The 15504-nt window shown below is 48.9% G+C and overlaps 2 protein-coding genes across 3 annotated transcripts; both read right to left on the bottom strand.

The window, feature by feature from the left end:
• Positions 1-407: 407 nt before the first annotated feature.
• Positions 408-3189, bottom strand: LOC133931146 (cytochrome P450 711A1-like). Of its 2 annotated transcripts, XM_062377952.1 has the most exons (6): positions 2783-3189; positions 2444-2596; positions 1479-2274; positions 1290-1385; positions 797-1164; positions 408-594 (listed from the first exon to the last, which is right to left on the bottom strand). In XM_062377952.1, exons 1-5 carry the CDS (start codon positions 3013-3015, stop codon positions 817-819), a joined length of 1626 nt encoding a protein of 541 aa, XP_062233936.1. In that variant the 5' UTR covers positions 3016-3189; the 3' UTR covers positions 408-594; positions 797-816. The 2 variants fall into 2 exon arrangements, with proteins under 2 accessions (XP_062233936.1, XP_062233935.1); XM_062377951.1 differs by having other exon boundaries at positions 408-1164.
• Positions 3190-8998: 5809 nt separating this feature from the next.
• LOC133930091 (secreted RxLR effector protein 161-like) lies at positions 8999-9617 on the bottom strand. The gene is made up of 2 exons (XM_062376795.1): positions 9495-9617; positions 8999-9406 (listed from the first exon to the last, which is right to left on the bottom strand). Exons 1-2 carry the CDS (start codon positions 9615-9617, stop codon positions 8999-9001), a joined length of 531 nt encoding a protein of 176 aa, XP_062232779.1.
• Between the last annotated feature and the right edge of the window lie 5887 nt (positions 9618-15504).

Raw genomic sequence — 15504 nt, 5'->3', positions numbered from 1 at the left:
TTCGCTGGCTAGTGATGCCGCGAATTGATTACCGCAACAGTGTGGCATCTCATCATGTAATTCACCCTCTCTTTACCATTTAACGTAATAATGTCAGTTTTCTGAAGCCGCGAAATGTAACACTGACTGTTGAATCCCAAATTTATGCTGCTCTGTAGGCGATGCCATTCTGGTATTTCCTCTCAAACGAATGTAATTTTCTGCCTTGTGGCATGCTCACGTGCCATCGTGGTATGCCCAGCCCTCTACAGCTGCTAGCTTTGGTACTGTACTGCCTGACGAGGCGTTGGCCTGTTTCCTGGTCTTGCAATCATGGGCATGCACCACCGTATACCGCGACTTCTGTCCGCTGCAGCCTCCGCGCGCAGAGAGAGAGAGAGGGGTGTGTTCGGTGAAATGCTTGTCACATAGCTTGTTTCATTTATGCGCATGAGCTGTTCGGTGAAATGCTTATTACATATTAACTTAGCTTATTTCACTTGTTTCATTTATGCACATGAGCTTTCCAAGTGGTGCGCTCCCGTTGCCCCTACTTGTTCACACGTTCACTTGGAAACCTCTGGCCTAGCAGTTTAAGCACGGCCATGCTTGTACCTAACCTGCCTGATTGCAAGCACGGCCAGAAAAATTACTGTCGCGTCGTCGTCGTTCTTCTCAAGATCCCAGGATGGCTAAAGCATACTGTCTCACTTTTGCATCGAAGCACATGCTACACCAAATTTTCCATGAATCTAATCGTCCAGAGGCTCCAGTTACTTCCAAGTGACTACACCTTCGGCAATGGGGCTGCCTGTACCCATCCATCCATACACGAGCCTAGGCGGTGGCGGCGTTGCCCCGCCGCTCGATGGCAACGAGCTTGACGCCACGCCTGAAGTTGAGCACGATCCCGAACTGGAGCTCGGGCGGCGACTCCATCCGCGGCGACGGCCGGAAGACGAAACGCCGGTACAGGTGCACCATGGACAGCTTCACCTCCTGAAGCGCGAACCGCTGCCCGACGCACGATCGCGGGCCGACGCCGAACGGGATGTGCGCGCACGAGTGCCGCCGACGCTGCTCCTCGCACGCCGGGTCGAACCGCTCCGGCCGGAACGCGCTGGGGTCCGGAAAGCTGGCCGCGTCGCGCGACAAGGCCCCCGGCGCCATCCACAGCCACGTTCCCTGGAGGAAACGAACCGTGATCGAGACGAACACCAAGGATGATTTGACATTCAATTGCCCATGCTTGCACTTCTCGAGTTGAAATGTGTTTTGACCTTTGGGAGTGTAAATGTGTTAGTTTTTACCTTTGGGAGTGTGTAGCCTTCAAGCTCTACTTGTTGAGACGTCACCCTAGCGATCAGTGGCGAAACCGTGTAAAATCTCATCGCCTCCTTTATGACCTGTGAATTTGCAAATGGATTGGGACGTTCAGGTTCGAGCCTAGCTGAGCGAGGTGCTCGACAGCATGTACAATGTGTTACTGTAATGCTTGCCTGATCAAGGTAGGGGAACCTGTGACGCAGGTCGTCCGCTGTCGGCACGGCGCCGCGCGGCCCGAACCCGTCGACCTCCGCGAGCAGCCTCGCCTCGACCTCCGGGTGGCCGGCAACGAGGTACACGGCGGCGGACAGCGTGAACGCCGTGGTGGCCGACCCTGCGAGGAGGTGCTCGTAGGTGAGCGCGCTCACGTGGTCCGGAGTGAGCAGCTCCCGCAGCGTCGGGCGGCGCTCCCTGGCGTCGAGCAGCGCGGACAGGAAATCCCTCGTCCCCTCGCCATCGCGACCGCGGCCGCGCGCCCGCGCCGCGACGATCTCGTCCACCCTCGCGCGCAGCCGCTCGTTGGTCCGCGCGACCTTCCAGTCCGCAGTCCCCGGGACCCGGCTAAGCAGCCGCCGCGCCGGACCCTGCAGCCCCGGCGTGACGAGGCCGAGGACGACGGAGAGCGGTGCGGACAGGTCCATCTTGAGGGAGGTGGTGGAGTGGACGTGCTCCCTGATGAACTCCGCGCCCTCGCCGCTCACTTCGTCTGCGCCCTCGCCGCCGGCTTCGTTCGCGCCCTGCGCGGTGAGGCCGAAGTCGACGCCGAACGCCGCCTGCCCGATGATGTCCGTGGCCAGCTTGAGGGAGAGGTCGGATAAGTCGACGTCGCCATGCTCCCGATCTGCCGCCGCCGATATGGCCTCCGCCGCGCGCTCGATACAGAGCTGCATGGTGGGGATGAGGCCGGCGAGGTGCGACGGCTGGTACAGCGAGATGATCGTGTTCCTCGTCGCTGACCATCTCTCGTCCCTGGAATGTCAAGTAACGTGTTCATGCTAGCAATGTGTCAACCGAGTCCGGGAGATAACTGTGCGGAAATTTCGAGCCTTTGACGATCATTCGAAAACTTTAATTTCGTCGAAATGATATGAGATTAACTAAGAAAAAGAAGTGTTTTTGACATGGTGTGTAGTGGTACCTAGTAAAGAAGAGCCCCTTCTGGTGGAGAGGTGAGCCGGCGATTGGCGCCGGCAAGCTCCTGTTGGCGATGTTCTTGAATTGCCTGACGCCAACCTCCCTGCAGAGCTCCGGATCAGCCACGATCACCAGAGGCTGCCTCCCCAAATGGAACCTGCCATCGCAAAACCTCACTCGCACACAAACAGACACATCTTGCTACTGCACAGTACTCATTACTCAAACAGATCAAAACCAACTGATTTTTTTTTTTAAAAAAGGCACCGAAACTTGCAAGATTAAACATTTGCACAGGACTAGTATGCAAGACCATGATGATCAAATTTCTTAGGTTTGTCACCTGAAGATAGGGCCGTATTTCTTGGCGAGGAGGCCGAAGACGTCAGGCCCGTGCCTGGCGAGCAGCGGCAGGTGCCCCACGACGGGCAAGGCGGGCGGCCCGGGCACGGCCCTGACTCCCCAGTATGGCGAGTAGAAGTAGAGCAGGAAGAAGAAGCCAGCGGCGCAGGACGCCACCGTGGTGAAGCACGGCAGCCACCATGCTTCCCTTGCCGCAGCTCCTGCCACCTCCATTGAACTTAGCCAAGCTTGCTCACTTCAGCAATATCAAGGCTTGGTCTCTTGGGATTTGCTGGGAACTTTGCTGGAATTGCACTGCAGAGTGCAGAGGCTGCCTCGGCTTCTTTTGTTGCCCTTGGTAGTGGTGTGGTGTTCTGAGTCAAGGAAATGGGAAGAACCTGGTGTGGGTCTGAGTCTGACTGACTGACAGCCATTGTCGCCCACATTCCTCCAAGTGGGGAAAGGGAAAGCCTTCCTTTTTCTTAAAGAATTTGGGAGAACAAATAATCAAAGCTAGTCAAGCCAAGAATTATGGCATCTACCTCTACTTTTGGAACCCATGCATCAAAACCTGTTGGAATAGAAGTTCTAAACCATGGTTCAAAAACATGATCTGACATTTGCAAGAACTGGTACACCAAAAACTCTTATCGGGGATTCCAATGGACGACAATGAGTTTTAGGGGCAGAGTCAGAGGAAAAAAAACAGTTGACCTATAGAAGATTGGATTATAAAAATAACTAATAATGTTCTATTATTAAGTAGTCTATAAAATTTTGAACGAAGTATGCAGATTGATGTGCTCAAACATTCTGTAAAATAATTCTTCAGTCACGCTGCTCAATCAATAAAATAATGCAGAACGAAAGGGAGTGGTTTCGGTGATGTGGATGTGGTGGTCGGGTGGAGGAATTATGGACGGGGGAGAAGAGAAGAATGTGGGGCTCCATTTACAGAGGAAGAGGAAGCGAGATAGGGTTCGGGGAGAGCCTGAGCTCGAACGCGCAGTGGTGGCTGAAGGAGACACCTCTTTCATCCTTAAGGTCTAAAAATTACAATGTTAATCTGAGTAAAAAATACTATCTTAGAACGGGTTCTTGCACATATATTTTAAATCTTATCACAGAAGATTATATATTTCTTCTCTGTAAAAGTGTATGTGATATTGATTTTATTACAGACAGATTCATAACTATCTACAATAGAGTTACACACAGATTGATTTTCTGTAAAACCGTATGTGTGTAATAAGGATCACAAACGGATTTAGTTGAAACATGTATATGAGTAGTTAGAGTCGCATATGATTTTTGTTTAAACTCGTATGTGCTAATTGTTATAGACAGAGTTTTAAACTGTCTGTGTTACCTTTTCCCTGTAAGCAAATTTACTTCTTGATTGCCCTTATGATATGGCATACACACTTCATTATTCACAAATTAAACAATACATTGACAAATTATTCAAAACATCAATCAAACATTATTCATAATATAGATTACATATTATTCAGAACACAAAATAAAGATATCTACATATCACAAGGGTTATGAATATCGCACAAATGCACATCACATGCACATAAACCTAGCTAGCTAAACACAATCCCTAACTATACATTATTACCGGTACTGTCTTAAAAAAGGATGAGATGATAGAAATCATGGCGATGTCGGCTTCCGACAAGATGAAAAGTGATTAACAAACTTAGGTCGATCAACGTCGTCTATAAAAAAAAAGAGATAAAAGATATCATCTCAACCCCTTGCATTTTAGCACAACGTCAATTCAAGCATCATCATCAATAAGCATCTCGCAGTCATCTGGATCAGGCTGCATCTTGACTAGCTCACACATGAACTAGAACTAGGCTGTGTTGCTGCCAAACCGTCAGTCATGGTTCATCAAGAAATGTGCATTCAAGCTTGTCTAGCAATAGACTGAAATATTTCTATTATGATGAACAACAATAGAGAAATTTTTGTCTGAAAGAACAAAATGGAGAACACAATTCACAATATACACATGGTCCACGGAGGGGGCCTTCACAGCAGTGAAGAAGATGAAATCCACACGGCCGAAGTCGATGCTAAGGATTCATACTGTCAAAGCAGCCATAGGGGCAACTAGGCATGTTCATAGGCAACTCGGTCCGAGGAACTCGACCCGACCTGGCCTGAAAAAGTTTAACCTAGCCCGACCAGATCAGTGCACGGGTCAGGCTCGGGCTTTAAAACATAGGCCTGCAGTTTTAGCTAGATCGGGCTCAAGCTTCAAAACAAGCCAAAAACCCAAAAAATCCAACCCGATAAAAAAAACCAAGTCCGATCCGAAAAAATCCAATGTCAGGCTGGGCTCAGGCTTAGCAACCCAGCTTGACATTGGGCTCGAGCCTACGGGTTACCTATTGAGCTTTTCAAAGCCCAATCCAAAACCCAGCCTGGCCTGATGTTTGAACAGGCCTAAGGGCAACCCTATCCTACCACCTCCTGATTGCCGTGAACTGCTACATTACATATCTATGACAGAAACAAGGCTTTAAATAGGTTTTAATTAATTTTATCTTTTGAATTTGAGTTTAGAAATACCGTACTATCAAGAGGGATTCATTTGATAGTTTTGATGGTGTCTCAGTGCTCAAAGTGTCCTTTTAGAACCAAAAGATGAGAGACACAATCACCCACGGACACCGGGAAAAAGGGCTGAGTTGCTTGAGTCCGGAGTCTCCGGGTTGGGCCGGATACTCCGGGGTCTGGTATTTTGGCCGGAGTCTCCGGGTGAAACTCCGTCGGAGAGTCTCGGTTAGTCTTTAAATGTTTTAGGTCAGAGTCTCCAGGTGGTACCAGATACTCCGGAGTCTGGAGCTGCCAGAGCCTGCGGCAAGTCTCCGGGCAGTGTTTTTTAGTGGGGGCGCTAAGTGCCACTCGGAGTCTCCAGGTTGGACCGGATACTCCGAGGTCTGGCGTTTTAGCCGGAGTCCGCCAGAGCATCTCTGTTTGGGCTTAAATGTTTCAGGTCGGAGTCTCCGGGTCAGTTCAAATTTCGTCGTAATAGCTAGTTTCTGACAGCGTTCTGTGCTCAAGTTCCTGTGCTGGCCGGAGTCTCCTGGTGAGTCCGGATACTTCGGTAAAAATCAACTAGCACAGTAACGACTAGTTTTTGGGGAAGGGTATAAATACCTCTTCTCCCCCTCCAATTGAATGCTGCTGTTTCTGCTGAACTACTTGTGGACAAACACCTTCAAAGCATTCAAGAGCCCTCCCAAACCCCATCTAAGCCTTGTTTCTTGCTAGATTTGAAATTTAGGGTTTGGTGAGTGAGATTAAGAGCTTGAGAGCAAAAAGCAAATATTTGAGTATTCGAGTCATTGTCAAGCTTTCAATTCGCAATCTTTTACTCTTGGAGCTTCGTGCTCCTAGACGGTGAGGCGTCGCCTGTAGAGCACCCAAGATTTGTGTTGTGCCACAGGAAATTTGTAATCCACCATCAAATTAAGTAAGAACCCTAGCTTGATCTTTGTGGTCGCTAGGAGAGGATAGGGTTGAAAGAGATCCGGCTCTTTGTGAGCTCCTCAATGGAGATGTAGGCACTTCTTTGTGGAGTGGCCAAATTTCGGGATAAATTCTTTGTCTCCTTTACATTCTTGCAAAGTTACTTTGTTCTAGTTGATTTTGGGGATTTTTCCGATCTTTGTGCTTGTGAGTCTCTAGCTGCAGGTTCTTGTTGAAAAGAAGCTCATACATCTGGTAGGACCTGTGGTGACCTTTAGATCATATAAAACTTCTTTCAACTTACTTTGATTTCGCGCTCCTGTGTAGGTCGGATAATCCGGGTTAGATTGGATACTCCCGGAGTATCCGGACTCGACCGGAGTATCCGGGTCTGTTTTAATCTGCTGCGAAGTTTTAAATTTCAGGAACGCCTATTCACCCCCTCCATGACATCAAATACATTCAGTTTTCATAAAATTCACAGATGCATCTTAAAAGAAACTGTCGGTGACAAGATGAAGCGGGACTCATTTGTACAAATATTTAAGTGCAGTGCCTATGAAGAATAGTGAATGTAGACCAGTGTAAAAAAAAGATCCTAATGAAAGCCATCTATTCATATCACATATATGTTTTTGTAAATGTCGTATGTGTCTGTATATTAGAAATTGATTTATAAAAATCGTATACGAGTTCTGTTACATCTAGACAGTTGTCTTGTTACAGACACGTCTGTTTTAACAATTGTATGAGAATATTTTATTAATGATAGTTCTTAAAAAATTGTCTACGACACATCATCTGTTTCCATTGATTTTATGGTAGTGAAAGAAAATATCTTAGCGGTAGATATTAGTGGGCTATAATTATAATGGCTGAGATTCATCAACGGACATATAGAAGGCAATGAAGAAAAGAGTTCGTACGTGACACAAATAAAGAGTCCCTGCTTCCTATAAAGAAAAAGAGTCCCTGCTTACTATAGATACTCGATTCTTCACTTTGTCTTTTTTTTTTTTTGAGATACTCGATTCTTTACTTTGTCTTATTATTTACTCCTTTGGCGTGAGGGTCTCTAGCAACCAAGAACAAATCAACGACTAGGGAGGAAGGCAGCAGCCATCACGGGTCGGAACTGCAGCGAGCCATGGACGGGACGACAATTTCGGCGAGGGCGATCGGGGATCAGGGAGAGCCGAGCGCGGATGGGATAGGAGTGAAAGAGGATTGCGATCGAACTCACACTTGTATTGCTATTGTCGCATCTTAAATTGTATGTATTCATATTTACATGTATTTTATAAGTATTTGGATAAATTTTATGTAATTGTGAATTGGTTTGAATTTAAATTTTAATTAAAAGGAGAAAGTCACATGAAATGATAAAAATATAATTAAATAGAGTATTACAAAAGAACTTACTTCTTTACCAAATAACTTAGGGTTAAAATAATTTTAGAAATTATTACATCACATGATAGGAATATTACTGAATTTTTCTAGATTTTTTTACTTCCTTTGCGGCTTTTAAAATTTCTATAATTTATAAAAGTAGCCATATTTAGAGATTTTTAGTTTGAAATCTATAAGAAATATTGAAGTGATCCTTTTAAAATAAATTCATTATAAATTATAGAACCTCTATAAATTTTTTTATGAATTTTGAAGTTTGAAGCAGAACAACCAAATAGAAAAGGAGGGCGGGGGAAAATTAGAATCGGACGGGCACTAATCATCCTCGTTCTGTGTGGTCTTCTTCCACCTGCAGACCGCACGCAGAAACCATGCGCCACGCGGCCGAGCTCGCCTGCGCGTGTCAGAGCGCCGTTTGACGCCGTCAGCAAGCTCTTCACTGCATCCCCGCTCCATGCCATGATAACGTCGTCCGTACGTCGTCAAGGTCCAGCCGAGCGGGCCTTATCCTCTCCCTGCCGCTCTCTCTGCTCACCATTTCTTTCTCTCTCGACCAGGAGCAGAACAGCAGCTGTGGCAGCTCTCCCTCCCTACTCGACCAGATCCACCGCAAAGGAGCTCCCCTCTACCTGGCCTCCATCACCTCATCTCTCCTCTCAGCCCCTGCTCGAGCGCGTTCTTCCCCGCCGCCGATGACGAGGCCAAGCCGCGTCAACCATGAAATCCGAGCCGCCGGTGAGCAGGAGTTCGATTCTTTCTGTGCATGTCTTCCTCGCGAGCTTGCGCACATCCTTGGACCTCACTCGTCGTGGATCCCCAGCCCCCGCGTCGGATTTGGAAGTCCTCGCCGTTGTGGTGGATGACCGGCGATTTCTCACCGCCGACGAACTCAGAAGTTCACGCACTCGAGATCACAATGAACACAGTGAATTGGTGCTGCAAACTCACTCCTTTTTATATATCTCATCTATTTAAAGGGAAAACTGAAAGCTAAACTATGGCATGTCCGCATGGTGATCGTGTCATCCAGGACTGTTTCCTTGCCACGTATGACCTCAAGCTCTCATACATGAACAGGCATGCATAAAAAATAGAGAAAAACGGAAACAGAGAAGACCAAGAACAATGATGAGGCGCTGGAGTATATGCAACATTTCTCCCCCTAGTCCTTGCCACACTCACCAATTTTCTGGACATCGATTAAGGCACGCAGCTCCTAGAAGCGCACACGCCCAAGTGCCTTTGTCAGAACATCCGCCAATTGGTTTTCTGTCGAAGTATGCCTGAGTACGATCTTGTTCCCGATGCACTCCTAAATGTAGTGGAATCGTATATCAATGTGTTTGCTTCGGTCGTGGAAAATGAGGTTTTTGCTGAGGGCGATGATGGACTGATTGTCCACCTTGAGCTTCGGCACTCCAGGCCCGATGCCGACCATGTCAGTCACGAGCAGAGCTAGCCAGACGCCTTGGCAACCAGCCGTAGCTGCTGCAATGTACTCTGCCTCACACGAGGACAGAGCTACCACCTTCTGCTTGGAAGATTGCCAAGTGATGGGGTTGTCGTCGAGGAAGAAGATGATGCCGCTCGTGCTCTTCCGCGTGTCGATGTCGCCCGCCATGTCGGCGTCGCTGTATCCAACAAGCCGAGCCCGCCCTTCCTCCTTCCTGGTGAAGTAAAGGCCATAGTCACGTGTTCCAACCGCGTACCGAAGCACGCGCTTCACAGTGTTGAGATGATCCTCATGAGGCTTCTATGATACGGCTCAGATAGCCCACCGCGTAGGCGAGGTCTGGCCGTGTATGCACCAAATAGCGCAGTCCATTGATGACGCGCCTGTACTCCGTCGTGTTCACCAGCGGCACCGTGCTCTCCCTGCTCAGCTTGAGCCTTGGCTCCATCAGCTCCAAGCTAGGATTGCAGGAGGTCATACCGCTCTACTCCAGCAATTTGTCTGCATATGCAAATTTGTAGAGTGTGATGCCCCCCGGCCCTTGGCTCACCTTGATCCCAAGATAATATGACAACAGCCTGAGGTCACTCATCAAGAACTCCTTCTTCATCTCGGACTTGAAGGCAACAATTTCAGCGCTATTGGTGCCGGTGATGACTAGGTCATCGACATAGACACCGACAACCAACCGTGATGCCCCTCTGCTGCACATTTAGATGCCATGCTCAGAGCTGCTCCTATGGAAACCAAGCAACACCATGGAGGCATCAAGCTTGGCATTCCAGGCCCTTGGTGCTTGACGTAGGCTGTACAATGCTTAGCGTAAACGTAGCACCTTGTGTTCACTGCCGTCGATGACGAAGCCCGACAGTTGTGACATGTACACTTCCTCCTTGAGCTCGCCGTCGAGGAATGTGCTTTTAACATCCATATGGTGGACTTCCCAACGCTCGTGTGCCGCTAGAGCGAGTAGCGCGCGCATTGATTCCATCCACGCCACCAGAGAAAAAACTTCATCAAAGTCGATCCCCGCGCGCTGGACGTAGCCTTTTGCCACCAGACGCGCCTTGTGTCGAATGACCTTGCCGCTCTTGTCGTACTTCACCTTGAAGACCCACTTAAGCCTGATTGCTCGGTGCCCAATGGGGAGCGCGGTGAGCTCCCAGGTGCCATTGTTCTCAATGGACCTCATCTCCTTGCGCATCGCTTGCCGTTAGCTCGCCTCCCGCTCTGCCTCGCTAAAAGAAGCAGGCTTATCCGCCGTGGTGAACTGGAGCACCTCTTCGAGGACTTGAGGCACGAGTCCAGGTGGGGAAGCTGGCCCAATGATGGTGTCGATGGCGCGGAATCGAAGTGGAGTATCATCGTGGTCCGTATCCAAGTCCTCCTCATGCTCGACCGGTGGAGAGGTGAACTTGACCGGCTCTGGTGTTGGTGATGTCGTGGGTCCCGGAAGTGGCACAGGTGCAGGGGATGGGGACGTGTGCTCTGGTGTCGCCGCATCGACCCGTGGCGTGCCGGGGAAGTACTCTGAGGTGTACTCGACGAGCTTGCTACCGGCCAGATCGTCGATGTTCACGTCGCCCCAGTTCCATATCGTTGCCTCGTCGAACATGACGTTGCATGACACGATGATGCGCCTGCTTGAAGGGTCGTAGTAGCTGTATGCCTTGGAGCCGTGCTTGTAGCCGACGAAGATGGACGGTGAGCTGCGATCGTCGAGTTTCTTGAGGCCCGGCCGTGTATTCTTCACATGTGCTACACACCCGAACGTCTGAAAGTAGTGGACGGCGGGGCGCTTGCTGTGCCAAGACTCGAAGGGAGTCTTGCCGTCGAGCGCTCGTGTCAGGGATCGGTTGAGGATGTGCGCGGTGGTGTTCACTGCTTCACCCCAGAAGTATCCAGGGAGCTTCTTGGCCTTGAGCATGCATCGCGCCATATTGACGATGCTCTGGTTGCGGTGCTCTACCACCCCATTTTGCTACGGTGAGTAGGGGGCGGTGAGCTGCTGCTGGACTTCGCACTAGGAACAATACTCACCAAACTCCACAGAGGTGAACTTCCCCCCCCCCACGGTCAGTGTGGAGAACCTTCAACTTCTTCCTAGACTCCACCTCCACGGCCGCCTGGAAGTTTTGGATTGCAGCTGGTGCTTGATCTTTGCTTGACAGCAGGCGCAACCACACATGCCGGCTCAAATCATCAACTAGCAACAAAAAGTACTTGTTACTACTGGGCATCATGGGCTCAATCGGTCCGCATAAGTCGCCGTGGACAAGATCAAAAATATGCTCCGCTCATCGCAGCGCCATGTCCGGGAATGGCGACCGGCAAGGCAGCTGTCGCACACATGATCAACATGATCAAGCGGCGGCAGCTAGGGATGAAAATGGACGGGATAAATTCCGTTCCGTTTCGATCCGTTTTCTATATTTTCTCATCCGTTTTCGATTCCGTTTTCGAGAGAAAATGTGAAAATGAAAACAGTTATGGGGTTTTTCCGACCGTTTTCGAATTTCCCATTTTTAATCTAGAATTTTCCATTTTTCTAATTGAGATCAAACTTCACAAATCACAATGTAGCCCACATGTCAAGCCCGGCTGGCCAGTCCAAACATAACCTCTATCCCAAAGTTCAATCAGATCCCAGTGGTCCAGTCTCAGTCGGCTGCTGACCTACCGATATTGTTCAAGCTCTTGCACCACCTCCAATCCTAGTCTTTGTGTGATTGTATGTTATGTCGAGTACTCGAGTTACGATATGGTAGTTGTTTTTCAGTTGATACTTATGTCATTACATGGTTTATCTGTGTATGATATAAATTACTTTTGTTGGTGTGAATTAATTATGTATCGCACCGATGCTTGAAATCATTGTTCTACGGATCGGTGTTCTCATTTTAAATTATCAGTTCCTGATTGATACCCGCATATTTATGTTCGGATTGGTTTGTTTTTGATATCACGACATTCCCGAGTTCGTACCCGTTTCTGGCTTTCCCGTTTTTGATTCCGTTTTCAAGATAAAATGTGAAAATGAAAACGGTTAGGGGGTTTTCCCGACCGTTCCCGTTCGTTTTCATCCCTAACGGCAGCCCACACACCATCTCCTGTTGGGCGAGCTCACACTGCAACTTGAAGGTGATGTGACCGTATCTTGCATGTCAGTGCCAGACCGCCTCCATGCTGCGCACAGACAAGCACACCGGCTGCCCAACGTCCAGCTCGAGGGCGTAGAGCCGAGACAAGGAGCGGTGCACGCGCATGAGGAGCTTGCACTACTGGTGAAAGATGCGGAGGATGCCGATGTCGATCTCCACCTGGCAGCCCGCCTCGTCTAGTTGACCAAGACTGATGATGTTTGCTGTTAGATGGGGAATGAAGTAGACTCCCGTCAGCGCGCAATGCTCGCCATTCTTGCACGTGAAGACGATGGTGCCGCGCCCCTCAATCTCCACCACTAATCCGTCGCCAAATCGGACCGTGCCGCATATGCCCTCATTGAGTTCGGAGAAGGTTGACCGCGTGCTTGTCATGTGGTTGGTGGCGCCCGTGTCTAGCACCCATTGATGGTTGTCGCGGTCCTCACATGGTCCGAGCTGCGCGAAGATGTGCTCCTCATGGATCTGGATAGCAGAGCGCGGCGGAGCGGAGGAGGGGATCTGAGCAGGCGCCGTCATCGGAGGGGAAGAGGAGAGGAGTGATGCGGATGCCACCAGCAGTGTGGGCTCATCATCTTCACCATGGGCGACGTGGGCCAGTTCGGTCTTCGTGGGCTTGCTGCGGTAGTCTTGGGCCCAGTGGTAGGACATGCCACAGTTCGGGCACCTATCCCCCGTTCGCTCCTGTTCTGGCCCTAATGACGTGCTGCTCCTTGTGTGGCACGCGCCGCCACCACCGCCGCCACGGCCTTACCGCGTCTTGCTACACCTCTTGCTGCTGCTGAACCCGCAACCCTCATCACTGTCGCACATCTTCAGCCGCTCGAGCCACTCCTCTTCAGTGAGAAGAAGACGACTCTGCTTGTTGGCGGTGGGTGGTGGCGGTGTCGGCTTCTTCTTCCTCTGCTCAACAGCACGCAGACGTCCGGTGACCTCGTCGACTGATAGTTCATTCACATCGAGGAGTGTCTCAATGGAGACCACGATCTGCTCCAGGTGCTTAGGGACGACTTGGAGCATCTTTTTTATGATCTCAGCATCCGTGACGTTGCCGCCGAGGATGCGAATGTTGTTGGCAAGACCAACGATTCGGAGCGAGAAGTCATTGACAGACTCCCCCTCCTTAAATGAGATTTCACCGAACTGCTTGAGCAGTTGCTGCACGTTGTCCTCGCGAACGCGCTAAACGTGGACACGCATGGTCTTCACCACCTCCCAAGCGAAACGCACCGTGCGCTTGCTCGCCAACGACTTGAGCATCTCGGGCGGCACATCATGCAAAATCGCCGCCAGTGTGAGGCGGTCTTCTCGGTACTCAATGACCTCGCCCTCCTCCGTCTCGACAGCCTGCCATAGCCCTTAGGCTTGCAAGTTCATGCGCATCAACAACGACCATTCTTGGTAGTTGGTGCGCGTGAGCATCGGATACTGCAACGAGTCGCTCGTCTCCTTGACGCGCTCGATGATGACCTCGCCGCCAAGATGGTGCCCACGGTGCAGCATTGGCGAGTGCGATACCCGACGTCGGCAAGGAGGGGATAGCGATCGGTTGCCACCACCATTTGGATCCGATTGGGCAGACATGACAACCCTAGGAGCATAAAAGCTCTGATACCAAATGTGATGGATGACCGGTGATTTCTCACCACCGGCGAACTTAGTAGTTCACGCACTCGAGATCACAATGAACACATTGAATTGGTGTTGCAAACTCACTCCTTTTTTCGTATATATCTTATCTATTTAAAGGGAAAACTAAAAGCTAAACTACCCTACATGCGCGGTATGTCCGCATGGTGATTGTGCCATCCCATGACCGCTTCCTTGCCGCGCATGACCTCGAGCTCTCCTGCATGAACGAGCATGCATTGAGTGCTCCTACAAACACGCACGGCCATAGCTGGCTAAACCTGGGCCGGGCTCAATCACTAGCAGAAACAAAGGAGTGGCAAAATAGAAAAACAGAGAAAAACGGAAACTATAGAAGACCAAGAACAATGGTGAGACGTTGGAGTATATGCAACAGCCGTCGACACCATTGGAGCGCCGTCATGAGGAGCCCCATCGCCATCTGTGACCCCGACCATCTCCGGCCATGCTACGACAGCGGCAAGCTCCAACACGATCTCCTGCGCGCCACTTTGGCGGTGGCGTGACGCCGACCTGGATCTCTACGGGAGCAGCGCTCCGCCGTCCGACATGCTCACCGCTGAGCTAGCCCCGGTGGTTGCTGGCTGCTGAATGTGCCTCAAACTGAACCCCCTTCGCATACTGGTTCTTTTGCCGCCGATCCCTGACCAAGCAGCCATGCCGCTCGTCGCCGGCGAGGCCATGCATTGTTGCCGGCCAGCTTGTACTGTTCGAACTTGGCCCAAGCTCTTACTTGGGTCAACAAGCTATCAATGCAAAAAGTTTTAGAACTATTTAGTATCCGTTTATTCCAGTAATTGCCAAAACATTTACGGCCATTCTCTAACAGACGGTTTCGGATAGGAAGAAGGAGGTAGAAGCGCAAGAAAGAGCAAAGATAGCTATTCTTCTTCAAAAGGTTTTCTTTCAATTTAGGAACAATATTTTTTTTATTGGCTAGGTCTTTAAAGTTAGATTTTAGTTTAATTTTTATAAAATATATTAATTATAGTTACAAAATAGTGTGAAATCATTTTAAATTATGAATCTAGTTATATAATTTTTATACACTAGATATTCTTATAATTTAATTAATTGTTAATCAAAGTACACAAAATTTGTTTTTTCTAAAAAATGTGTCTACTATTTTTAAATAGAGAGAGTATTATATAACTAGTAAATCAGTTGATACGGAGGGAATATTATATAACTAGTAAATCGGTTGATACCTTCTTAAATGCATGGTAAATTGAATGTTGATCCAAAAAATATGAAATCACTTTTTCTATCCTTGTATGATCATACCCTACTGTGTAAAAATATTGTGGTAACTCACTTTTCTAGCATGTGTTTTTTTCCATATTATTAACTTGAATAATTTCTACATAAAATAATATAATTGTAAATGAGATGGGACCAACTCTCAAAATTCTGTCCTATTATCTTATACATATGAAAAATGTTTGTTAGTAGGTTAAACATGCCATGAATATATTTTTTCGTCCACTTGCATGGATATTAAAGCTAAAAACAAGTGAGCCTTTGGGAAAGGGTTTACTAAAACATTAATAATGT

The sequence above is a fragment of the Phragmites australis genome, chromosome 10 (assembly GCF_958298935.1).
Source record: "Phragmites australis chromosome 10, lpPhrAust1.1, whole genome shotgun sequence".
Taxonomy (NCBI): Eukaryota; Viridiplantae; Streptophyta; class Magnoliopsida; order Poales; family Poaceae; genus Phragmites; species Phragmites australis.
This window is presented reverse-complemented; position numbering and strand designations above follow the sequence as displayed.

Coding starts and splice junctions, on each gene's coding strand:
- LOC133930091 (XM_062376795.1), bottom strand. CDS start 9,617: ATGACCTCCTGCAATCCTAGCTTGGAGCTGATGGAGCCAAGGCTCAAG. Junction 9,407..9,494: donor TCAATGGACTGCGCTATTTG/GTGCATACACGG, acceptor AACACTGTGAAG/CGCGTGCTTCGGTACGCGGT.
- LOC133931146 (XM_062377951.1), bottom strand. CDS start 3,015: ATGGAGGTGGCAGGAGCTGCGGCAAGGGAAGCATGGTGGCTGCCGTGC. Junction 2,597..2,782: donor AAATACGGCCCTATCTTCAG/GTGACAAACCTA, acceptor TTGCGATGGCAG/GTTCCATTTGGGGAGGCAGC. Junction 2,275..2,443: donor AAGGGGCTCTTCTTTACTAG/GTACCACTACAC, acceptor TTGACATTCCAG/GGACGAGAGATGGTCAGCGA.